General features: G+C 39.4%; 1 protein-coding gene across 1 annotated transcript in view; it reads left to right on the top strand.

Annotated features, from left to right (window-relative positions):
- Positions 1-27,735, top strand: part of TBC1D15 (TBC1 domain family member 15) — a 903,088-nt gene that overhangs the window by 665,469 nt on the left and 209,884 nt on the right. The window contains exon 16 of the mRNA XM_053719215.1: positions 19,157-19,254. Within this exon, the coding sequence (XP_053575190.1) occupies positions 19,157-19,254 (98 nt within the window). The remainder of the gene's footprint in view (positions 1-19,156; positions 19,255-27,735) is intronic.

The raw sequence follows: 27,735 nt of genomic DNA, 5'->3' as shown, positions 1-27,735 counted from the left end.
TTATTATTATATAGCATATAGATATGGAGGCATCTATTGGGAATGAAGAGTCTGGCAATCTTTTTTACTTGCAAATTTCTGTGGCTGAATTAGACCAACTGTAGAATGACTTAGAATAGATTTTTAATGAGACTGCAGTCATAAGTTCTCTGGGTGGCCGTTTTCAGACACTGGAAACACTAATGAAAAAGGAAACCAAATTAAAATGGGATAAGTGGACATTGGAAAGTTATATCCGTTTGAAAATTGTCCCTCGTGGCATCAGGATAAGGAAATTTCCTTCTTTTCAAACTGAGGATCAGACCTTTATTGACAAATGGAACAACAATTTGTCAGAATCTTCATTTAAACTCATGCATCTTATTATAGAGTATAAAGATTGCCAACTTTTGGATGTAAGAATAGAAATAGAGAAGTTACAGGCAGAATTGGATGCATATATTACTGAGACAAATATAGGGAGTATGACAGTTTACTCAAAGAAACTATAGCCTCTTTAAAAAAAAAGAACTAGTAGAGACAAAACATGAGAAATTCATGCGAGACTAACAGGATTATACTCAAAACAGAGTTTATATATGGCAAAGACTCTAGAAACAGGCAAAGGGACAGAAATAGGAGGAGAAATCCAGGCCAAAATACTACAGGCTCAGAGTCAGGTGGCACTAGCCACTCAGAGAATGACCTATCGGATAATGATCATGAGAACAGTATAGTAGGAGCTCATCTGAAACCAATACTCAAAACCTCCAAAGATCAGAAAGTGGTAAGATTTACAGATAAGACAGCCGACCCCTCGGCCCACATGAGCAATAGTAGATTCCCTCCCCCTACAGTGGTTAGTGAGAGGGACAATATCTCTTTAACAAATATGGAGCCCAAAGATTTAGAGCAGGTTTTTCATACTGCCCCAATGAATCCCTCCACAAGAGGAGGAGGGAAGAGGTATTAAAAGAGGAGCAAGGGGAGGAAGAATGAGTCACTGCCAATATCATCTGAGGCAAAACAAAAAACAGGTCAAATACCAGTAGGGAATATAGCTACTGAGGTTATTAGAAACAATGTGATCAATTTAACAGATTATCCCCTTAATGAAAGTGAACTCAAAATTCTAAGCTATGGTTTGGGCTTTGTGCCTACAAGTAATTTTAACTTATTTCAAACATTGGTAGATGTAAATAGGTTAATTCGAAATATGACGCTCAAGAAACATTTTAAAAATCAACAGACAATTTCGACAACATTAACAACACATATATGCCACCAAGAGCTATAGATAACATATACTTAGATTTCTCTGAATTACAAGATATTGTAAGTCTGGAAAGTTTGGAAAGAGAGGGCTTAACACAATCATTAGAAATAAACTCACATGTGGGCTTTAGGCCCAAGTCAATCTTTTACCCAGTACAGACTAGAGGGGCTATATTGTTATCCTTTCAGAAAAGAGTAGAGGCAGATCTAATCAAATTGTCTAAAGAACCAACTATAGTTCACTCAAATTTGACCATGAAAGAGAAAAAGACCATAGATTATTTGAGGAAGAACGATCAGTTGGTAATCAAAATGGCTGATAAGGGCCGGAGTATAGTGGTGTGGAGTAAGGGGGCATACAAGGATGACATTTTAAGACAATTGGGTTGCCAAGAGGATTATAGATCTTTATTAGGTGACCTAACTTCAATCTTTATGAAAGAGATGAGGTCATTATTAGATGATGGCCTAGAACAGGGCCATATTGATCGAGACACCTTTGATTACTTATTTGTACAAGAACCTATTATACCCATATTCCATATTCTCCCTAAAGTCCATAAATCTATTGAGCAAGTTAAAGGACGCCCCATTGTATCAAGCATTGGGTCTATATGTGAACCTTTATCCGAATGGTTAGACAGCCTCCTGCAACCGCTAATTTCCAACCTCAATAGCTATCTGAGGTATACCAAACATTTTTTAGAAATCCTGGAAAATTGTAAGTGGGAACCACACTACAGTTGGTTAACTGTGCATGTGGTATCCCTCTACTCCTCTACCCCACACGAAATGGGTTTAAGAGCAATACCGTTCTTTCTGGAGAGAGAGGGTACCTATACTTTCAGTTTCATAAATTACATTCTAGAGGTTACCACCTTTCTATTAAAACACAATTATTTCAGATTCAACAGCAATTTTTTTCTCCAGATAAAGGGTACAGCGATGGGGGCGAAATTTGCCCCCTCATTAGCTAATCTCACCATGGGTTGGTGGGAACTTCACACCATATATGGAGCAAATAATGCATTTGTCAATAGGATCAGGTCTTACTATAGATTTATAGATGAACTCATCTTTGTGCGGGAAGGGGATTTGACAGAAGTAGATAACTTTGTTGAGTATCTTAATCAGAATATATGGGGATTAAAGTTCACGTGTGAGTACAATAAAAACACAATTTGTTACCTGGATTTGCAAATAGTATCAAACAGTGAGATGAAAAAAGTGGAGACATTGAATTATAGAAAATCGATTTCAGGAAACACCCTATTGCATGGGAAAAGTAGCCACCCAGACAGTGTACAAAAGTCCATAGCAAAGGACAATTTGTCAGACTTAAGAGAAATTGTTCAGATATTCAAGAATATAAAAAACATAGTAACGATTTAAAAAAGCGACTACATGACAGAGGATACAACAAAAAACTAATTAAGAAAGTGAAAAAAACAGGTGGATAAGATTGACAGACAATGCTTACTGACAGATACTTCTAAGACAGCAGTATCAAGACGTGATATAGATCAAGTGACATTTGTGACTCAATATTCTACCAATTATGATGAGGTCTGCAAGATTATTAAAAAACGTCTTCCAATGTTAGCAGGTGATGAAGGGCTGATGGAAGTAGTAGAGAAGGGATGTAGATTTTCATACAGAAAGGGAGTTACTTTAGGTAACATTTTGTCACCAAGCGATTTACCATCCGATCACCAAACTAGTTCCTGGCTTACCTCAAAAGGGATGTTCAGGTGTGGCTACAGCCAGTGTATCCCTTGCAGCTTTATAGAAAAATGTGAAAAGTTCAAATCTCATGTAACTTCTAAAGAGTACCAGATAGAGAGTTGCGTGAACTGTCGTTTAAAATTTGTAGTTTACATGGCCTGGTGTACATGCTCAGAAAGACAATACATTGGATGCACATCCAAAGAGGCTAGGGAAAGAATACGCCAGCACCTCTCAGACATAAAAAGAGGAGACGCCAAATCAGAGCTAGCCAAACATTTCATACATATACAATCTAACTTTCAAATAGAAAATAACTGAAAAACTCAAGAAACCTAAAAGAGGAGGGAATTTGAACAAATTGCTCCTTAAGAGGGAGGCTTTTTGGTTTTTTTCTTTGGTTACCAGGACCCCCAATGGTTTTAATATTTTATATGACATTATTAACTTTTGGGAATAAACTCAAATCTTTTGGAAAGGAAGATTAGTCAATATTGTTAGGTATGCAAATATTGCTAAGTACTAGAAGAATTTAACAATCACATGTTTTTAATATATCTTGGGGATATATATATATAAAAAGCACTGTAGGACTAGCAATATATCACAAGTATAAATACTAGTACTAATAACCTAGCTTACCAGTGAGGTTGATACTATATAACAAAGTAACATAATACAATATAATAACATTAAGATCAATAAAACTGATTCCTATATATATATTTTAGTATAGGTGATAAGAACAATTGTTTGAATGTGAATGTAATCACAATGTATTCAATATGTATTCAAAATTCATTTGAGTTGTATACTGTATATGCGATCACATAAGATGTTCGTATAAATATCTAGACTCATATATGTGCACAAATATTTTCACTTGATCAAATGTATGTCATTAATTTTAACAGAAATGCTTGTCTTTATTTTGCCTGTCTTAATATGTATGACTGCTTAAGAGCATAAAGGTTTATTTAATTTGACTAAGCAAGTAATAAGTTAAGTATAAATATATTGAATAGTGACACATTGAAAGTGAGCAAAGTGAAATGTAATATTTGGTAAGCACAGGGTTAATTATTAGAGGAGGTAGTATCAAGGTTGATTGTGCAAAGGTATTTCAGAATAACCAATGAATAACCAGCTTAGCGTATACATTTTAATGGCACATATGGTTTTAATTATGTCTATGATTAAGGCTACGGCCGAAACATGTTAGACGTTTTTGCTGCTTGAAGCTGTGTAATATTGGTTTTTACCAGTCCTTTTAATTTTGCTGAATAAAATTGGACTTTTAATTGAAGATAAGTGCTCGCTGATTCTCTATTTTTTAACATATATATATATATATATATATATATATATATATATATATATATATATAGTGGATATAAAAAGTTTACACACCCCTGATAAAATGTCAGGTTTCTGTGATGTAAAATAATGAGACAAAGATAAATCATTTAAAAACTTTTTCCACCTTTAATATGACCTATAAACTGTACAACTCAATTGAAAAACAAACTGAATTCTTTTAGGTAAAGGGAAATAAAAATAAAAAAATAAAATAAAATGGTTGCATAAGTGTGAACACCCTTAAACTAATTCTTTATTGAAACACCTTTTGATTTTATTACAGCACTCAGTCTTTTTGGGTATGAGTTTTTCAGCATGGCACATCTTGACTTGGCATGATTTGCCCACTCTTCTTTGCAAAAACACTCTAAATCTGTCAGAATGTGAGGGCATCTCCTGTGCACAGCCCTCTTCAGATCAACCCACAGATTTTGAATTGTATTCAGGTCTGGGCTCTGGCTGGGCCATCCCAAAACTTTAATCTTCTTCTGGTGAAGCCATTCCTTTGTTGATTTGGATGTATGCTTTGGGTCGTTGTCATGCTGAAAGATGAAGTTCCTCTTCATGTTCAGCTTTCTAGCAGAAGCCTGAAGGTTTTGTGCCAATATTGTCTGGTATTTGGAACTGTTCATTATTCTCTCTACCTTGACTAAGGCCCCAGTTCCAGCTGAAGAAAAACAGCCCCAAAGCATGATGCTGACACCACCATGCTTCACTGTGGGTATGGTGTTCTTTTGGTGATATGCAGTGTTGTTTTTGCGCCAAACATATCTTTTGGAATTATGGCCAAAAAGTTCAACTTTGGTTTCATCAGACCAGAACACCTTTTGCAACATGCTTTTGGGAAACTTAAGATGTGTTTTTCCAAAATTTAACCGGGCTTGGATGGGTTTTTTTTGTAAGAAAAGGCTTTCGTCTTGCCACTCTACCCCATAGCCCAGACAAATGAAGAATACGGGCGATTGTTGTCGCATGTACCACACAGCCAGTACTTGCCAGATATTCCTGCAGCTCCTTTAATGTTGCTGTAGGCCTCTTGGCAGCCTCCCAGACCAGTTTTCTTCTCGTCTTTTCAGCAATTTTGGAGGGACATCCAGTTCTTGGTAATGTCACTGTTGCACCATATTTCTCTTGTTAAGTGTATCCAGTCCACGGATCATCCATTACTTGTGGAATATATTCTCCTTCCCAACAGGAAGTTGCAAGAGTCCACCCACAGCAAAGCTGCTATATAGCTCCTCCCCTAACTGCCATATTCAGTCATTCTCTTGCAAGCCTCAACATAGATAGGAGGTCGTGAGAGTCTGTGGTGATTTATACTTAGTTTATTCTTCAATCAAAAGTTTGTTATTTTTAAATGGCACCGGAGTGTGCTGTTTTTCTCAGGCAGTATTTGGAAGAAGAATCTGCCTGCGTTTTTCTATGATCTTAGCAGACGTAACTGAGATCCATTTGCTGTTCTCACACATTCTGAGGAGTGAGGTACTTCAGAGGGGGAATGGCGTGCAGGTTTTCCTGCAAATAAGGTATGTGCAGTAAAATATTTTTCTAGGAATGGAATTGACTAAGAAAATACTGCTGATACCGAAGTAATGTAAGTAAAGCCTTAAATGCAGCGATAGCGACTGGTATCAGGCTTATTAATAGTGATACATACTCTTATAAAAATGTGTTTTAAAACGTTTGCTGGCATGTTTAATCGTTTTTTAACGTACATTGGTGATAACACTGTAATGTTGGTATAGCCTTAAATGCAGTAAAAGCGACTGGTATCAGGCTTATTAATAGAGATACATACTCTTGTAAAAATGTGTTTTAAAACGTTTGCTGGCATGTTTAATCGTTTTTAACATATGTTTGGTGATAAAACTTATTGGGGCCTAAGTTTTTTCCACATGGCTGGCTTAAATTTTGCATAGAAACAGTTAACTGAAGCTTCCCACTGTTGTAATATGAGTGGGAGGGGCCTAATTTAGCGCTTTTTTGCGCAGTTAAAATTACAAAATGAATTATCCAGATTCCCTCAGCAGTCCCATGAATACTACAGGACATTTCTAAAGGGCTAAAAAGACTTCCAAAATCGTTTATAGGGAAGGTAATCCACAGCTCTGCTGTGGCAGTTTTATTGTGTCTGTTTTTAAAAACGTCTATGTCGTTTTTTTTAATCTGTTTTTTGCATTAAGGGGTTAATCATCCATTTGCAAGTGGGTGCAATGCTCTGTTACCTTATTACATGTACTGTAAAAATTTCGTTTGTTTTACTGCCTTTTTTCACTGTTTTTCAAATTTTGACAAAATGTGTTTCTCTTAAAGGCACAGTAACGTTTTATATATTTGCTTGTTAACTTGATTTAAAGTGTTTTCCAAGCTTATTAGTCTCATTATTAGTCTGTTCTAACATGTCTGACATAGAGGAAGCTCTGTGTTCATTATGTTTTAAAGCCATGGTGGAACCCCATCTTAGAATGTGTACCAGATGTACTGATTTCATGTTAAACAATAAAGATCATTTTTTGTCTTTAAAAACATTATCACCAGAGGATTCTGTCGTGGGGGTAGTTATGCCGACTAACTCTCCCCACGTGTCAAACCTTTTGACTCCCGCTTTAGGGACTCACGCTCAAATAGCGCCAAGTACATCAAGGGCACCCATAGCGTTTATTTTACCAGGGGATTCTGTCAAGGGGAAAGTTATGCCGATTAACTCTCCCCACGTGTCAGACCCTTCGACTCCCGCTTCAGGGACTCACGCTCAAATGGCGCCAAGTACATCAAGGGCGTCCATAGCGTTTATTTTACAAGACATGGCAAAGGTGGTGAATAATACTCTGGCAGCAGTATTAGTCAGACTACCTGAAATTAAAGGAAAGCAGATAGCTCTGGGAGTAGATACAGAGCATACAGACGCTTTAAGAACCATGTATGATACTACCTCACAATATGCTTAGTCTGTGGGTGATTTTTTTGACTCAGGGAAGATGATTTAACCTGATTCTGATATTTCTACATTTAAAATTTATGCTTGAGAACCTCCTCCACTTGTTGCTCAGGGAGGCTTTGGCTGCTCTGAATGAATGTGTATAATCGCAGGGCCAGAGAAATTGTGTAGACTGGATAAATAATATGCAGTGCCGGTGTGTACTGATGTTTTTCCAATACCTAAAGAGGTTTACTAAAAAAAAATTTTTAATAAGGAATGGGATAGACCAGGTGTGCCTTTCTCTTCCCCTCCTATTTTTTAGAAGAATGTTTTCTAATAGTTACCACCACACAGGACTTCTGGCAGACAGTTCCTAAGGTGGAGAGAAGAGTTTCTACTCTAGCTAAGCGTACCACTACCTCTGGCGAGGACAGTTGTGCTTTTTAGATCCAATGGATAAAAAATGTTTATTCAACAGGGTTTTATCCTGCAGCCCCTTGCATACATTGCTTCTGTCACTGCTGCTGCGGCGTTCTGGGTTGAGTCTCTTGATGAGGCTTTACAGTTAGCGACTCCATTGGATGAATATATTTGACAAGCTTATGCTAGCCAATTCCTTTGTTTTCTGATGCCTTTGTTCATTTGACTAGACTAACGGCTAAGAATTCTGTTTTTTACTATACTGGCGCGCAGAGCGCTATGGCTTATATCATGGTCAGCTGTCGTGACTTTAATAAATAAGCTACTTAACTTCCCTTCAAGGGGCAGACCCTATTCGGGCCTGGTTTGAAGGAGATTATTGCTTATATCACTGGAGGAAAAGGTCATGCCCTTCCTCAGGATAGGAATCAAGGGCCAAAAAAGGTCTAATTTTCGTGCCTTTTAAAACTTCAGGGCAGGTGTGGGATATCTACAGCCCCAAGAATCTTTATGGACATGTCATCCTTTCCATCACGGTCTCTGCTTCTGAGACAGGTCCCTCTACCTCAGGGTCCTTTCAACCATCTAAATAGAATCAATCTGAGATGGACTGCCTGGAGACTGAACGCTTGATGTTATCAAAGCATGGCTTCTCCGAGTCAGTCATTGATACCTTAATACAGACATGAAAGCCTGTCTCTAGGAAAATTGAACATAGATATGGTGTAAATATCTGATTGTTATGAATCCAAGGGTTACTCATGGAGTAAAGCCTGGATTCCCAGGATATTATCTTTTCTCCAAGATGTTTTTGAGAAAAGGGTTGTCAGCTAATTCCTTAAAAGGGACAGATTTTTACTCTGTCTATTTTTTTGCACCAGCGTCTGGCAGGTATTCTAGACGTTCAGACATTTGATCAGGCTTTGGTTAGATCCAAGCCTGTGTTTAAAACTGTTGCTCCACCATGGAGCTTAAACCTGGTTCTTAAGGCTCTTCAAGAAGTTCCGTTTGAACCTTTTTTGTTCCATAGATATCAATCTTTATCTTGGAAAGTTCCTTTTGGGTAGCTATTTCCTCGACTCGTAGAGTCTCCAAGTTATCTGTGTTACAATGGGATTCTCCTTATCTGGTCCTTCGTACGGATAAGGTAGTCCTGCGTACCAACCTGGGTTTTTTCCTAAGGTGGTATCTAACAAGAACATCACTCAAGAGATAGTTGTTCCATGCTTGTATCCTAATCCTTCCTCAAAGAAGGAACGTCTATTACACAATATTGGACGTGGTTTGTGCTTTAAAGTTTTACTTACAAGCTATTACAGTTTTCATCAAACGTTCACCTTGTTTGTTGTCTATTCTGGACAGAGGAGAGGTCAAAAGACTTCAGCAGCCTCTCTGTCTTTTTGGTTAAAAAGCATAATTCATTTAGCTTATGAAACTGCTGGACAGCAGCCTCCTGAAGGGATTGCAGCTCATTCTACTAGAGCTGTGATTTTCACTTGGGCCTTTTTTAAATGTGGCTTCTGTTGAACAGATTTACAAGACGGAGTCTTGGTCTGCACTTCATACTTTTTCAAATTTAACAAATTTGATACCTTGCTTCTTCGGAGGCTATTTTTGGGAGAAAGGGTTTTTTTTGGTTTTTTTTTACAGGCAATGGTAACTTCCGTTTAAGTACCTGCCTTGTCCCTCCCATCATCCGTGTTCTTTAGCTTTGGTATTGGTATTCCATAAGTAATGGATGATCCGTGGACTGGATACACTTAACAAGAGAAAACATAATTTATGCTTACCTGATAAATTTATTTCTCTTGTAGTGTATCCAGTCCACGGCCCGCCCTGTCACTTTAAGGCAGGTAATTTTTTCATTTGAACTACAGTCACCACTGCACCCTATGGTTTTTCCTTTCTCTGCATGTTTTCGGTCGTATGACTGAATATGGCAGTTAGGGGAGGAGCTATATAGCAGCTTTGCTGTCTGTGGACTCTTGCAGCTTCCTGTTGGGAAGGAGAATATATTCCATAAGTAATGGATGATCCGTGGACTGGATACACTACAAGAGAAATAAATTTATCAGGTAAGCATAAATTATGTTTTTCTTCACTTGATGATGACTGTCTTCATTGTGTTCCATGGTATATCTAATGCCTTGGGAAAAAAAATCTTCTACAAGATATGACAAGTCCACAGATTTCATCCTTACTTGTGGGATTTATCCTCCTAACAGGAAGTGGCATAGAGCACCACAGCAGAGCTGTATATATAGCTCCTCCCTTCCCTCCACCTCCAGTCATTCTCTTTGCCTGTGTTAGTAATAGGAAGAGGTAAAGTGAGGTGTTAGTTTAGATTCTTCAATCAAGAAGTTTTTCATTTTAAAATGGTGCCAGTGAGTACTATTTTCCTCAGGGAGAAATCGTCAATCTGGATTCCCAAGAGGAATGGAGACATTCATTTTTCTTTCATGTAATTGGCAAGAGTCCATGAGCTAGTGACATATGGGATATACAATCCTACCAGGAGGGGCAAAGTTTCCCAAACCTCAAAATGCCTATAAATACACCCCTCACCACACCCACAATTCAGTTTTACAAACTTTGCTTCCTATGGAGGTGGTGAAGTAAGTTTGTGCTAAGATTTCTACGTTGATTTGCACTTCTCAGCATTGTTGAAGCCCGATTCCTCTCAGAGTACAGCGAATGTCAGAGGGACGTGAAGGGAGTATCACTTATTTGAATACAATGATTTCCCTAACGGGGGTCTATTTCATAGGTTCTCTGTTATCGGTCGTAGAGATTCATCTTCTACCTCCCTTTTCAGATCGACGATATACTCTCAATTTACCATTACCTCTACTAATAACTGTTTTAGTACTGGTTTGGCTATCTGCTATATGTGGATGGGTGTCTTTTGGTAAGTATGTTTTCATTACTTAAGACACTCTCAGCTATGGTTTGGCACTTTATGCAATTATATAAAGTTCTAAATATATGTATTGTACTTATATTTGCCATGAGTCAGGTTCATGTATTTCCTTCTGCAGACTGTCAGTTTCATATTTGGGAATGTAAACACTTTAAGAAATTTATTTCTTACCTGGGGTTTAGTCTTTTTTTCAATTTGACTACTTTTTGCAATTGCGGGTGTTAGGCCCGCAGGTGCATCAAATGCTAGACTTTATTGCGTCATTTTTGCCGCGAAAAAGTACATTTATGACGCAACTTCGTCATTTCCGGCGTCATACGTGACGCTGAGACCTTTCACATGGCGGCGTCATTAGTGACGCAAGTGTGTCATTTCCGGTCATTTTTTGGTGCCAAAAAAGTTTCCGTTACGTTGTGCGTCATACTTGGTGCCAAATATTTTTTCATTATTTCAATACCCCATTGATGTTTGCCTCCTGCTTTCTTCTCTATCAAGAGGCCTATGCTTTTGCATTTTTTCCAATTCCTGAAACTGTCATTTAAGGAAATAGATAATTTTGCTTTTATGTTGTTTTTTCTCTTACATTGAGCAAGATGTCCCAATCTGATCCTGTCTCTGAAGTTTCTGCTGGAACATTGCTGCCTGACATCGGTTCTACCAAAGCTAAGTGCATTTGTTGTAAAATTGTAGAAATTATTCCACCGAATGTCTTTTGTAATAGTTGTCATGATAAACCTTTACATGCAAATAGTGTTTCTATCAGTAATAGTACATTGCCAGTTGCAGTTCCTTCAACTTCTAATGTGCATGATATACCTGTAAATTTTAAAGAATTTGTTTCTGATTCTATTATGAAGGCTTTGTCTGCATTTCCACCTTCTAATAAACGTAAAAGGTCTTTTAAAACTTTTTATTTAGCTGATGAAATTTCAAGTGACCAACAACATAATAATTCATCCTCTTCTGATGAGGATCTATCTGAAACAGAAGATCCTTCCTCAGATATTGACACTGACAAATCTACTTATTTATTTAAAATGGAGTATATGCGTTCTTTATTAAAAGAAGTGTTAATTACTTTGGATATTGAGGTAACCAGTCCTATTGACATTCAGTCTAATAAACGTTTAAATGCTGTTTTTAAACCTCCTGTGGTTTCCCCAGGTGTTTTTCCCATTCCTGAGGCTATTTCTTATATGATTTCTAGGGAATGGAATAAGCCAGGTACTTCCTTTATTCCTTCTTCAAGGTTTAAGAGATTGTATTCTTTACCAGCAAAATCTATAGAGTTTTGGGGAAAAATCCCCAAAGTTGAAGGGGCTATTTCTACTCTTGCTAAACGTACCACTATTCCTATGGAAGATAGCACTTCCTTTAAGGATCCTTTAGATAGGAAACTTGAATCTTATCTAAGGAAGGCCTATTTATATTCAGGTCATCATCTCAGACCTGCTATTTCTTTGGGTGATGTTGCGGCTGCATCAACTTTCTGGTTGGAAAATTTAGCGCAACATGAATTGGATTCTGACATATCTAGCATTGTTCGCTTACTGCAATATGCTAATCATTTTTTTTGTGATGCCATTTTTGATATTATCAAAATTGATGTTAGATCCATGTCTTTAGCTGTATTAGCTAGAAGAGCTTTGTGGCTTAAATCTTGGAATGATATGACATCTAAATCTAGATTACTATCTCTTTCTTTACAAGGTAATAATTTATTTGGTTCTCAGTTGGATTCTATTATTTCAACTATCACTGGGGGAAAAGGAGTTTTTTTTGCCTCAGGATAAAAAGCCTAAGGGTAAATCTAAGGCTTCTAATCGTTTTCGTTCCTTTCGTAAGAATAAGGAACAAAAACTCAATCCTTCCCCCAAGGAATCTGCTTCCAATTGGAAGCCTTCCTCAAATTAGAATAAATCCAAGCAATTTAGGAAACCAAAGTCAGCCCCTAAATCCGCATGAAGGTGCGGCCCTCATGCCAGCTCAGCTGCTAGGGGCAGATTAAGGTTTTTCAAGGATTTTTGGATATAACCTGTACAAAACCATTGGATTTAGAGCATTGTCTCTCAAGGGTATCGAATAGGATTCAAAATAAGACCTCCTGTGAGAAGATTTTTTCTCTCACGCATCCCTGTTAATCCAGTAAAAGCTCAGGCTTTTCTGATGTGTGTTTCAGACCTGGAGTCTTCAGGGGTAATCATGCCAGTTCCTCCTCAGGAACAAGGTTTGGGGTTTTATTCAAACCTATTCATTGTACCAAAGAAAGAAAATTTATTCAGACCAGTTCTGGATCTAAAAATTTTGAATCGTTATGTAAGAGTACCAACTTTCAAGATGGTGACTATAAGGACTATTCTGCCTTTTGTTCAGCAAGGACATTATATGTCCACAATAGACTTGCAGGATGCATACCTTCATATTCCGATTCATCCAGAACACTTTCAGTTTCTGAGATTCTCTTTTCTAGACAAGCATTACCAATTTGTTGCTCTTCCATTTGGCCTAGCAACAGCTCCAAGGATCTTTTCAAAGGTTTTGGGTGCCCTACTGTCTGTAATCAGAGAACAGGGTATTGCAGTGTTTCCTTATTTGGACAATATCTTGGTACTAGCTCAGTCTTTACGTACTGCAGAATCTCACACGAATCAACTAGTGTTGTTTCTTCGGAAACATGGTTGGAGGATCAATTTACCAAAAAGGTTCTTGATTCCTCAGACAAGGGTCACCTTTTTAGGCTTCCAGATAGATTCAGTGTCCATGAGTCTGTCTCTAACAGACAAGAGACGTTTAAAATTGGTCGCAGCATGCCGGCACCTTCAGTCTCAGTCATTCCCTTCAGTGGCTATGTGCATGGAAGTTTTAGGTCTCATGACTGCAGCATCGGACGCGATCCCCTTTGCTCGTTTTCACATGAGACCTCTACAGCTTTGTATGCTGAATCAATGGTGCAGGGATTATACAAAGATATCACAATTAATATCCTTGAATCCCAATGTACGACACTCTCTGACATGGTGGATAGATCACCATCGTTTGGTTCAAGGGGCTTCTTTTGTTCGCCCAACCTGGACTGTGATCTCAACAGATGCGAGTCTTTCAGGTTGGGGAGCTGTTTGGGGATCTCTGACAGCACAAGGGGTTTGGAAATCTCATGAGGCGAGATTACCAATAAATATTTTAGAACTCCGTGCAATTTTCAGGGCTCTTCAGTTCTGGCCTCTGCTAAAGAGAGAACCGTTCATTTGTTTTCAGACAGACAATATCACAACTGTGGCTTATGTCAATCATCAGGGTGGGGCTCACAGTCCCCAAGCTATGAAGGAAGTATCTCGGATACTTGCTTGGGCGGAATCCAGCTCCTGTCTAATCTCTGCGGTGCATATCCCAGGTGTAGACAATTGGGAGGCGGATTATCTCAGCCGCCAGACTTTACATCCAGGGGAGTGGTATCTCCATCCAGATGTGTTTTCTCAGATTGTTCAGATGTGGGGTCCTCCAGAGATAGATCTCATGGCCTCTCATCTAAACAAGAAACTTCCCAGATACCTGTCCAGGGATGTTCAGGCGGAAGCAGTGGATGCGCTGACACTTCCTTGGTGTTATCAACCTGCTTACATCTTCCCGCCTCTAGTTCTCCTTCCAAGAGTGATCTCCAAAATCATCATAGAGCAGTCTTTTGTGTTGCTGGTGGCTCCAGCATGGCCACATAGGTTTTTGTATGCGGATTTGATTTGGATGTCCAGTTGCCCGCCTTGGCCACTTCCGTTACGGCCAGACCTACTATCTCAAGGTCCGTTTTTCCATCAGGATCTCAAATTTAATGATTTGAGATCCTGATGGAAAAACGGACCTTGAGATAGTAGGTCTGGCCGTAACGGCCGTAATCATTAAATTTGAAGGTACGGAAATTGAACGCTTAGTTTTAAGTTATAGAGGGTTCTCTGACTCAGTGATTAATACTATGTTACAAGCTCGTAAATCTGTTTCTAGAAAGATTTATTATAGAGTTTGGAAGACTTACATTTCATGGTGTTCTTCTAATAAATTCTCCTGGCATTCTTTTAGAATTCCTAGAATTTTGCAGTTTCTTCAGGATGGTTTGGATAAGGGTTTGTCTGCAAGTTCCTTGAAAGGACAAATCTCCGCTCTTTCTTTTTTTTTTTTTATTGAATTATATTCAAACATTACAAAGTACCGTGCACATTCGGGAAATAACAGACGCTATACAATTTACATAATAATCATCACAAAATGTAGACAAATAATCGCTCAATGGTACCACTATAAGTTAACCTCAGAGTTTTAGTTTAAGGAAAGTCCCCTTAGAATATATTATAAAGTCACAAACAATGGTTTCCCTCTATGAAAAGGAGAGGCCTCTCTTGAACCTCCTGAAACGAAAATAAGACCTTATAGGGAATTTTAGGGGGTACAACAAAACAAACCCAAGCAACAACACAAAAAAAAATAACAAAATGGGCCACTTTTGGATCCTGAATGTAAACAACTGGTCTGTAAACGAATGTATTTTGAGTACGTTAGAAGTATATGTGACATTGTCTCATCAATACGGGTGAAACAAATATAATAGTCTTATTTTTACACTACAGGAAATAGGTCTATGGGGGTGTATTGCATGCTAATATGGAAATTTCCCATCATCTTATACGCTAAGGGGGAGGGTATCCAATGATAAACTATATACTGTATTACTCTAAGCTCTGACATTCCCTATTTAGGCTTAGCTAAAGAACAATGTCTATAAACACATTATGTGTGACGGGTTTCCCTCGCTTCTAAAAGACTGAGTAGTAGGCATTTCTTAAAAGCACTTCTGTGCTGATTCAACAGCAGCCAAACATTAATAAAGTTTTACTCCCCTCTAGTGGAGATGTCCGGTTACAACCGCAGCCTATACATAAAGATATTTAATAAGCCGTCTGATGATGCAGATTATATCTTAAACTATTACATACATTACTTACTAAGACTTTTATAAAGTACAGAAATACCCCATATTTGGACATCAAATAGCTAACTGCTATAGAGAGGCTTAAGCACTAATCACCTTATAGAGACTTTCACAATATAAACTAGTATAGGAATATTGCTTATATACAGATTATTGCTAGTAATATTAACTATTGCATAGGATTAACTGAACGGTTAGACATGTATTAATGGTATATTATAATTATAATAACTGTAAAATAACCCACATTAGTATTCTCATTAACAGCCCTCTAGTTGGAAGGAGTTATTCGACAAAGCAAGCAGTTTTCCGGGTCCCCTGTGACTAGTATAGACCTATGAAGTAAGTAAAAAGTTTAGGCTAGCACCTTTCAAACCCCCTTCCTGAGGGCAATGCAGTCTCTGGTTAAAAAAAAAAAAAAAAAAAGAAAATTATATATGTCAGGTTGCACAGACTCAAAATACAGCAGTGGATATAAAAAACTGAAGGTTCAGGTCTCTAGACCGTCATTACTTATTACATGGATGCCCCCTGTGTCCCAGACAATTTCGCTAGTATATCCTGTCCAGGGGTCACTGGCCATAAAAAGTCCGTTGTTAGTATACTAACCGATCCCTCTTTTTCGAATATATGTCCCTGGGCTGGTCTGTGTCTTGTGGGCAAAAGTCCCCAGTAGAAGCAGAGTGTCCTTAATAAGAGCAATGAAGTAGCAAAGTATTAGACCAGATGAGCCGTTCCTGAAGCCTCGTAGCCTGTCCTGAGTTTCTGGTTGTCCCTCAGCAGGGTCTCTCCAAGTAAGTAAAGCTGGTGTATGCGTAGGATTTTTAGTTGGCCCAGTTTGGATCTCCTGGATAACTTTGCCGCTCTCCGTGGAAACCGCACCACTCGTTGGATGTTCTGGGTTCTCAGACTCTAGATCTTGCAGATCTGTCGCTGCGATGTTACTCGCGGTGGTGGGTATAGGAAACTCAGCTGGCTCTATAGCTGCATCAGCCTCCATATTATATCCGCCCGATGTCTCCTCTAGTGTGCCGACAGGATTGGCGCCATTTACAAACTGCTGCTGTCAGTCTGACGCTTCAGAGAAGCAATGCCTTATTTGCTGAATCAGCTCCTGTAAATGCGCATCAAATATGTTGCAGATGTCTTCTCTCCATGTCTGCACTTCTGAATCCATCTTGGTGACGCTTGAAATAGTGTCCCTATGCACCTTAGACCGGTTATAGCACTCTGGGGGAAGTCAATCTCCGATTGCGAATAGCAAATGTGATTCTATGCAAGACGTTCTGTGGTTTGTATCAGTTCAAGTGACTGGGTATGCTGGATAAGCAAAATACTGGGGGGGGTAGATGAAGTTCCAAGCCGTAGTCAGGCCTCCACTGCGCACTATATCTAAATATGGCTGCTGGGCTGCAAGCTAGTTGAAAGTAGTATAGATCGATTCCACAAATATTCCCTTTCAACAATCTCTGCAAGTAAAAGCTTAATTTATGGAAAATGGAGAGGTAAACAGCGGTTCTATCTTCTCCCTTGATCAGCCAGAATCAAGAAGCAGCCATCTTAGCCGATGGTCAGACACGCCCCCAAATCTCCACTCTTTCTGTTTTATTTCACAGAAAGATTGCTGTACTTCCTGATATACACTGTTTTGTACAGGCTTTAGTTCGTATTAAGCCTGTCATTAAGTCAATTTCTCCTCCTTGGAGTCTTAATTTGGTTCTGAAGGCTTTACAGGCTCCTCCATTTGAACCAATGCATTCTTTGGACATTAAACTACTTTCTTGGAAAGTGTTGTTCCTTTTGGCTATCTCTTCTGCTAGAAGAGTTTCTGAGCTATCTGCTCTTTCTTGTGAATCTCCTTTTTTGATTTTTCATCAGGATAAGGCAGTTTTGCGGACTTCTTTTCAATTTTACCTAAGGTTGTGAATTCTAACAACATTAGTAGAGAAATTGTTGTCCCTTCTTTATGCCCTAATCCTAAGAATTCTTTGGAGAGATCCTTACATTCTTTGGATGTGGTAAGAGCTTTGAAATATTATGTGGAAGCTACTAAAGATTTCAGGAAGACTTCCAGTCTATTTGTTTTATTTTCTGGTCCTAGGAAAGGTCAGAAAGCTTCTGCTATTTCCTTGGCTTCTTGGTTGAAACTTTTGATTCATCAAGCATATTTGGAGTCGGGTCAAACCCCGCCTCAGAGAATTACAGCTCATTCTACTAGATCAGTCTCCTCTTCGTGGGCTTTTAAGAATGAAGCTTCAGTTGATCAGATTTGCAAAGCAGCAAATTGGTCCTCTTTGCATACATTTACTAAATTCTACCATTTTGATGTATTTGCTTCTTTGGAAGCAGTTTTTGGTAGAAAAGCTCTTCAGGCAGCTGTTTCAGTTTGATTCTTCTGCTTTTGATTTAAGTTTTTTTCTTTCAAAAGTGAAAATAAACCTTTTTTTTGGGTTGTGGATTATTTTTTCAGCGGAATATGGCTGTTTTTATTTTATTCCCTCCCTCTCTAGTGACTCTTGAGTGGAAGACTCCACATCTTGGGTATTGATATCCCATATGTCACTAGCTCATGGACTCTTGCCAATTACATGAAAGAAAACATAATTTATGTAAGAATTTACCTGATAAATTAATTTCTTTCATATTGGCAAGAGTCCATGAGGCCCACCCTTTTTATGGAGGTTATGATTTTTTGTATAAAGCACAATTATTTCCAAATTTCCTTTGTTGATGCTTTCTACTCCTTTCTTTATCAGCCCACTGCTTGGCTATTCGTTAAACTGAATTGTGGGTGTGGTGAGGGGTGTATTTATAGGCATTTTGAGGTTTGGGAAACTTTGCCCCTCCTGGTAGGATTGTATATCCCATATGTCACTAGCTCATGGACTCTTGCCAATATGAAAGAAATGAATTTATCAGGTAAATTCTTACATAAATTATGTTTTATGGTAGGAGATGAAATTAACCATACAACCTGTGCAGTAGAATGACCGATGGAACACATAGGAAGAGGGCTGTTGTAGCAAACCATTTCATGCATGCTCAATAAAGTTCTATTAGTTTCACAAGTTAAACATTTTTCCTACAGTCACTTTCTGGTTCCTACCTTTTTGAATTTGTAAAAGGAGACTTGATGTATTGGGGATTTTCACTTCCAGGAACCAGATAGGATACAGAGTGGGACACAAGCTGTATAGAGAAGCTGAAGGGAAAAACTAACTGCTTAAGTGTCACATGTATTTACATTATTATCTGGACAGGTGGAGCTTTAAATTTCTGTCAGTATTCCGTAAAATGTAATTGTTTTTTTGGTAAGTAATAGCACGAGTCACAATATTTCTTTTATGTACACGTGTCAGAATTTGTATTAAAAAAGATATGTCTATTGTTTTTTTGGATTGTCATTCTCTAAATAATGTTATTTAAAGAACATTTGAATTGCAGTGTTTTTAAAGGTGATAAGAAATTGTGTTAGTATAAACTTTTTATGGACAGACCTTGTCTTTTTCAATGTCTGATTCTTTTATTTTGTAACTATTAATTATAAATGTTTGTTGTTGATCCTCCTGCTTTTGTTTTACAGAATCTCAAGACTCTGGCTATTTATATTTTTGCTTCCGGTGGCTTCTGATCAGATTTAAAAGGGAATTTAGTTTTCAAGATATTCTGCGAGTTTGGGAGGTATGATATTTTAGCTAGATGTATATTATTTATTTATTTCTAAAAAAAATACTGTATGTTGCCTCAATTTGTATATTTTATATAGCTATATTTTTATATTATTTACCATATGCTTTGGAAGGGTTTATAATAAAATATTTCTTCTACTAGATACGACGAGTCCACGGATTCATCCTTACTTGTGGGATATTATCCTCCTGCTAACAGGAAGTGGCAAAGATTACCACAGCAGAGCTGTATATATAGCTCCTCCCTTCTCTCCACCCCCAGTCATTCTCTTTGCCTATACTAATAATAGGAAGAGGTAAAGTGAAAGAGGTGTTAAAATGATAGTTTTTATTTTCCTCAAGCAAGACTTTTTTATTTTAAATGGTACCAGTGAGTGCTATTTTTCCTCATGCAGCAGATGGATGAAGATTTCTGCCTGGAGGCTGATGATCTTAGCAGTTGTCACTAAGATCCAGAGAAGTTCCCACAGAATGGCTGAGGAGTACTTGAGAAGCTTCAGTGTGGGGAACGTTTTTCATGCTACAAACATTGAGGTATGTTCAGTCATTTTTTTCTGGAGAGACTGTGGTATTTCAGAACTGGCTGACATAGTTCCCATGAGGGAAGGGGTAAGCAGTAATCCTACATGTAATGAAGGGGTATTACTGGGACTGTATAAAAATTGGTTGACACTGGTAACATAATGTTTTGAGAGAAAACGGTTTTATGTTTAGGGGCAACATAATGTTTTTATGAGCAAACGTTTTTATGTTTGATGGCACTGGAGGGTTTCACATGGCTTATAGTATTATATTGGGAATATGAAAAACCCACATCGCTAGTTCCTATACCGCTTTACAGCGTTTTTTACTAGGCAGAGAGACATCGTATAGGATGGGCGGGGCCTAATTTCACGCCTTAGATGCGCAGTTGAATTTCATATGAAGGCAGCAAGCTCCAGCTTCGGTGGGCCTAAGCTGAAGATATAGCTAACTAAGTGAGTGTGATTCTCAGACCCCTTAGGGCAGGTAGGCGCCACAACAGAGCTGTGGCGAGGTGCAGGGGGTTGCGATTTTATTTTTCATAACGTTTTTGGGTAACATTTTTTTCTCATAGAGGGTTAATTGTCCCTTACTTGTGGTGCAATCTTAGGTTGCAAGATAAGACACATATATGCTAAAATTGTGAGAGTTATAACATTTTAAAGCAGTTTTGGAAAAATTGTACGCTTTTTTTTACTCTTAAAGGCGCAGTACCGTTTTTCAGATTGTTGTTTTTTTCATTAAATAAAGTGTTTTCAAGACTTTTTGTGGTTATTACTAGCCTGTTCAACATGTCTGACATTGAGGAAAGTTAATGCTCTATGTGTTTAGAAGCCATTGTGGAACCCCCACTTAAAATGTGTCCCTCATGTACTGAAAGGGCCTTACATTGCTAAGAACATATTTTAGGTTATAAAAGTATGTCTAAGGATGATTCTCAGTCTGAAGAGAATCAGGTTATGCCATCCAATTCTCCCCAAGTGTCACAACCTTTAACGCCCACTCAAGCGACGCCAAGTACTTCTAGTGCGTCTAATTCTTTTACCCTGCAAGATATGGCTGCAGTTATGTCTACTACTCTTACAGAGGTATTATCTAAACTGCCAGGTTTACAGGGTAAGCACAGTAGGTCCGGTATTAGAGTAAATGCTAAACCCTCTGATGCTTTATTGGCCATCTCCGATGTACCCTCACAGTGTTCTGAGTTGGGGGTAGGGGAATTGCTGTCTGAGGGAGAGCTTTCAGACTCAGGAAATGTGTTCCCTCAAACAGACTCGGACGTGACAGCCTTTAAATTTAAGCTTGAACACCTCCGCCTGTTACTCTGGGAGGTTTTAGCGACTCTGGATAATTGTGACCTGTAGAATCTGCTAACTTTTTAGTTACTATTTCCACACTAATAGTACCTTTTAGCTTAGGAAATCAGGACGCTGCTTGATGAAATTATTTCTTTTATTATACAGAAAATAAGTATTTACATAGAAACAAGTTGCTAACTAATGTAAGGGAAGGAAAGGGAAGGTGGAAAAGGGGAGAGAGAGAGATGGAAGGGGAGAGGTGAGTGAGAAGAAGAGAGCTTACCCTAGCCTACAATGGCAACTAACTTTTATAGTCATTCATTCTCTTACATAGCCCAGCCCACACTCATCTATAAATTCTTCAGTCAGAGACCAGATGACATCATTATATGAATGGGGCTAGAAGTCACTTCCTTAGGCTATTGGTGAAAGAGATAAAATCAGGGCCTTACAGTTTATGACACCACCTGTGCTGAAATGCTAAAATGTTTGTAAGGGTTGTAAAATGTCTTAGTGAATCCTGTGGTATCCTTCTGATCTATTGTTTCATCAGATTTCCAACTGGTTTCCACTTGTCTTGTCACCTCTGAACTGGAACTGTAGGTCAGTGTGCATTTAACCCTTTGTATAGACAAATGTCCCTTAGCATTTCATTATTCAATAATGTCCATGGAAATAACAGTCTGATATTAAAGATAGGTGTGTTCATTAAATACAACATGACCCTATTGTAATACCACCAGAGAAATTGTGTAAAATGGATAAATATCTAGAGGTTCCTACTTACACTAATGTTTTTCCAGGGCATTAGAAATTGTGACCCAGGGGTATTGACTAGAATTCAAGAGGGAGATTTCGTCTTTCACGTTTGTCTGTAGACCAGACAAAAAGAGAGGCGTTCTTACGCTGTGTAGAAGACCTCTATACCATGGGTGTAATTTGCCCAGTTCCAAAACTAGAACAGGGGCAGGGGTTTTGCTCAAATCTGTTCGTGGTTCCCAAAAAAAGGGAACCTTCAGACCGATTTTAGATCTAAAATATCTAACCAAATTTCTCATCGTTCAAGATGGAGACCATATGAACAATGTTACCAATGATCCAGGAGGGTCAATATATGACCACCGTGGACTTGAAGGATTCGTATTTTCACATCCCTATCCACAAGGATGATCACCAGTTTCTCAGGTTCGCCTTCCTGCACAAACACTACCAGTTTGTGGCCCTTCCTTTCGGGTTGGCCACAGCTCCCAGAATCTTCACAAAGGTGCTAGGATCCCTTCTGGCGGTTCTAAGGCTGCGGGGCATAGCAGTGGCGCCCTATCTGGACAATATTCTGATTCAGGCGTCAACTTACCATCTAACCAAATCTCACACTGACATCGTGTTGGCTTTTCTAAGAACTCACGGTTGGAAAGTAAATATAGAAAAGAGTTCACTAGTCCCACTAACAAGAGTTCCATTTCTGGGAACTCTGATAGACTCGGTAGACATGAAAATATTTCTGACGGAGGTCAGAAAGTTAAAGATTCTAAATACTTACCGAGCGCTTCAGTGGCTCGATGTATGGAGGTCATTGGTTTAATGGTAGCGGCAATGGACATCGTTCAGTTTGCACGCTTTCATTTCAGGCCACTGCAGCTGTGCATGCTCAGTCAGTGGAATGAGGACTATGCAAATTTATCTTCTCAGATAGATCTGGATCAAGAGACCAGAGACTCTCTTCTTTGGTGGTTGTCACAGGATAATCTGTCTCAGGGCATGTTCTTCCGCAGGCCAGCATGAGTAATAGTGATGACGGACGCCAGCCTTTTGGGCTGGGGTGCAGTCTGGAATTCCCTGAAGGCTCAGGGTGTTTGGACTCAGGAGGAGTCTTTTCTACCAATCAATATTCTGGAACTGAGAGCAATATTCAACGCGCTTCAGGCGTGGCCTCATTTGGCTCTGGCCAAATTCATAAGATTCCAGTCTGGCAATATCACTACAGTAGCATACATCAATCATCAAGGGGGAACAAGGAGTTCTCTAGCGATGATAGAGGTTTCAAAGATAATCTGATGGGTTGAGGCTCACTGTTGCCATCTATCAGCAATCTATATCCCAGGAGTAGAGAACTGGGAAGCGGATTTTCTAAGTCGTCAGACTTTTCATCCGGGGGAGTGGGAACTCCATCCGGAGGTGTTTGCGGCATTGATCCGTCAATGGGGCACACCGGAATTGGATCTGATGGCATCTCGTCAGAATGCCAAACTTCCTTGTTACGGGTCCAGATCAAGGGATCCCCAAGCCGTACTGATAGATGCTCTAGCAGTACCTTGGTCGTTCAACCTGGCTTATGTGTTTCCTCCATTTCCTCTCCTGCCTCGTCTGATTGCAAGAATCAAACAAGAGAGGGCGTCAGTAATTCTGATAGTGCCTGCGTGGCTACGCAGGACTTGGTATGCAGATCTAGTGGACATGTCATCTCTGCCCCCGTGGAAACTGCCATTGAGACAGGACCTTCTCATCCAAGGTCCGTTCCAGCATCCAAATCTATATTCTCTGCAGCTGACTGCCTGGAGATTGAAACCTTGATTTTATCTAAGCAGGGATTTTCAATGAGTCGGTCATTGATACCTTGATTCAGGCTCGAAAGCCTGTCACTAGGAAAATTTACCATAAGATATGGCGTAAATATCTTTATTGGTGCGAATCCCAGGGCTACTCATGGAGTAGGGTTAGGATTCCTAGGATTTTGTCCTTTCTCCAAGAACGATTGAAGAAGGGATTATCAGCTAGTTCCTTAAAGGGACAGATTTCTTCTTTGTCAATTTTGCTACACAAGCGTCTGGTGGATGTCCCAGACATTGTCTTTTTTTGTCAGGCTTTAGTCAGAATCAAGCCTGTGTTAAAACCTGTAGCTCCGCCATGGAGTTTGAATTTAGTTCTCAATGTTCTGCAAGGGGCTCCGTTTGAACCTATGCATTCCATGGATATTAAGCTGTTATCCTGGAAAGTTTTGTTCTTAGTTGCTATCTGTTCTGCTCGAAGAGTTTCTGAGCTTTCTGCGTTACAATGTGATTCGCCTTATCTTATATTCAATTCTGATAAAGTGGTTTTGGGTACTAATCCTGGATTCCTTCCTAAGGTTGTTTCAAATAAGAATATTAATCAGGAAACTGTTGTTCCTTCCTTGTGTCCTAATCCTTCGTCTAAGAAGTAACGTCTGTTACATAATTTGGACGTGGTTCGGGCCTTGAAGTTTTACTTACAAGCGACCAAGGATTTCCGTCAAACATCTTCTCTATTTGTTGTTAATGCTGGAAAGCGTAGGGGTCAAAAAGCTACGGCTACCTCTTCCTTTTTGGCTGAAAAGCATCATCCGTTTGGCATACGAGACTTCTGGACAGCAGCCTCCTGAAAGAATTACAGCTCATTCTACTAGAGCGGTGGCTTCCACATGGGCTTTTAAAAATGATGCTTCTGTTGAACAGATTTGTAAGGCTGCGACGTGGTCCTCCCTTCATACCTTTTCCAAATTTTACAAATTTGATACTTTTGCTTCTTTGGAGGCTATTTTTGGGAGAAAAGTTCTTCAAGCAGTGGTGCCTTCTGTTTAGGTGTCTCTATTGTCCCTCCCGTTCATCCGTGTCCTGTTGCTTTTGTATTGTATCCCACAAGTAAGGATGAATCCGTGGGCTCGTCGTATCTAGTAGAAGAAAAGGAAATTTATGCTTACCTGATAAATTGATTTCTTCTACGATACGACGAGTCCACGGCCCTCCCTGTCATTTTAGACAGATTGTACTTTTGTTTTCAAAACTTCAGTCACCTCTGCACCTTTTAGATTTTCTTTTCTCTTCCTATACCTTCTGTCGAATGACTGGGGGTGGAGAGAAGGGAGGAGCTATATATACAGCTCTGCTGTGGTGCTCTTTGCCACTTCCTGATAGCAGGAGGATAATATCCCACAAGTAAGGATGAATCCGTGGACTCGTCGTATCGTAGAAAAAATCAATTTATCAGGTAAGCATATATTTCCTTTTTGTATAAAAAAGTTTCATATTAGTCTTTACCATATTCACTATTCTCTCTCTTCCCAACTCCCTCTACCCACCTCCAACCTCTCTTTCTATCCCCCTTTTTTATTTGCCTTTTTCTCTATACAGTTATACCACCAGATAATGGCATTCTTGTACAGCAAAACATTAAGTATAGCACATTTTAAAAGTTTTCATATATTTTTATTTATGTATTTATTTTTCATTCATAAAGTTGGTTAGAATCCACAATCCGTTACTCCTGACCACCAGGAGGAGGCAAAGCTTCCCAAAACTCAAAAAGCCCTTTAAAAACCCTCCTGCATTACTGTAAACTAGTCTTGTTTCTTTCCTAAGATATGGAGAGTCCACAATGTCATCAATTACTAGTGGGAATATCACTCCTGGCCAGCAGGAGGAGGCAAAGGGCATCACAGCAAAGCTGTTAAATGTCACTCCCCCACCAATAAACCCCAATAATTATTTTTTCCTCTTTCATTGCAGGAGGTGAAGTTTTGGTGTCTGATGAAAATTGGATTTCTCTTACAAGGTGTATCCAGTTCACGGATTCATCCTTACATGTGTGATATTCTCATTCCCTACAGGAAGTGGCAAAGAGAGCACACAGCAGAGCTGTCCATATAGCTCCCCCTCAGGCTCCGCCCCCCCAGTCATTCTCTTTGCCGCTCTAGCAAGTAGCATCTCCATAGTGCCGGTTTGTACTATTTACTCTCTGGCAGAAAGTGATGAAGATTTCTGCTGAGAGGAAAACGATTTTAGCATGTTGTAACTAAAATCCATTGCTGTTACCACACAGGACTGGGGCGTACCAGAAAACTTCAGTTGGGGGGAACAGTTTGCAGGCTTAACTGCTATAAGGTATGTTCAGTCATTTTTTTCTAGTCAAGACGTAGTAATGCTAGAAGACTGACAAAAATCCCCATGTGGGAAAGGTAAGCCATATTCTGAAACCCAGTAGAGAAGGAAGGCTTAATTAAAAGGGCTCAAACACTGGTGGACACTGTTAAGGGGCAATCGATTATTTTATAGTAAAAATCTGAAGTTTTTATTACATTTGTATGTGTTTTATGGGGTTTTATTCCACATGGCATATATTTAGACACCTATTGAGGGTTTTGAAGGCCCCACAACTCCGGAGTGGAGAGGGAGGGGGCCTAAATTTCGCGCCTCAGTTGCGCAGTTGATATTGCAGACAGCTTCATGCAGCTTCACGTGGAGGGTCCAAAGAATACTTGAGGACTTCGTAGAGGCTTATTTTCGATCAAACTAATCCCCAGGGGCAGGTAGGGCCACAGCAGATTGCTGTGGCATGGCGCTGTAGTTTGCTAACCGGTTGTCAGCTTTAGGTTGCTCCGGTTTGGGCATTAAGGGGTTAATTGACTTGAAATTCACTGTGCAATCATTTCAAAGCATTAGGATCATATGGTGAAAATTTCATAAAGATTGGATCATTTTTCAAGATTTAGTAAAAAAGTGTGCGCTTTTTATTATTTAAAGGCACAGTACCGTTTTTCTCAAATTGTATATTTCTGTATTTGAGTGCTGTCTAAGTCTGTTTAACATGTGTGAGCCTACAGATAGAAGTTGTTCTATGTGTTTAATAGCCATGGTGGAACCCCCTTTACATTTGTGTTTAAAGTGTGCTAGGGTATCTATGCATTTTCAGTTCAGTTTCAACATTAGCCAAACGCACAACCATACCAATAGAAGACAGTTGTGCTTTCAAAGATCCTATGGATAAAAAATTAGAAGGTTTGCTAAAGAAAATATTTGTTCAACAAGGTTTCCTTCTCCAACCTATTGCCTGCATTATTCCTGTAACTACTGCAGCGGCTTTTTGGTTTGAGGCGCTGGAGGAGTCGCTCCAGAGGGAGACTTCATATGACGAAGTCATGGATAGAATTCATGCCCTAAAACTGGCTAATTCTTTTATCACAGATGCCGCTTTGCAATTAGCTAAGTTAGCGGCGAAAAATTCTGGTTTTGCCATAATGGCGCGCAGAGCGCTTTGGCTCAAGACATGGTCGGTCGACGTGTCGTCCAAAACAAAGTTACTAAATATTCCTTTCAAGGGAAAGACCTTTTTTGGGCCTGAGTTGAAAGAGATTATTTCGGATATCACCGGGGGTAAGGGCCATGCCCTCCCGCAAGATAGGCCTTTTAAGGCTAAAAACAAGGCTAATTTTCGTTCCTTTCGTAACTTCAGGAGCGGTCCTGCTTCAACCTCTGCAGCCGCAAAGCAAGAGGGTAACACTTCACAGCCCAAGGCAACCTGGAAGCCTTTGCAGGGCTGGAACAAGAGTAAACAGGCCAAGAAGCCTGCAGCTGCTACTAAGACAGCATGAAGGGGTAGCCCCCGATCCGGGACCGGATCTGGTAGGGGGCAGAATCTCTCTCTTCGCTCAGGCTTGGGCAAGAGATGTTCACGATCCCTGGGCATTAGAGATTGTTACTCAGGGATACCTTCTAGAATTCAAGGACTCCCCTCCAAAGGGAAGGTTTCACATTTCTCGTCTGTCTACAGACCAGATAAAGAAAGAGGCATTCTTACGCTGTGTAGAAGATCTACTCACGATGGGAATGATATACCCAGTTCCAATTGCAGAACAAGGACTG

This window comes from Bombina bombina, chromosome 6, assembly GCF_027579735.1.
Source record: "Bombina bombina isolate aBomBom1 chromosome 6, aBomBom1.pri, whole genome shotgun sequence".
In the NCBI taxonomy this organism is placed as follows: domain Eukaryota; kingdom Metazoa; phylum Chordata; class Amphibia; order Anura; family Bombinatoridae; genus Bombina; species Bombina bombina.
Note: the sequence above shows the minus strand (reverse complement) of the source record. Positions and strands in the feature narration are given on the sequence as shown.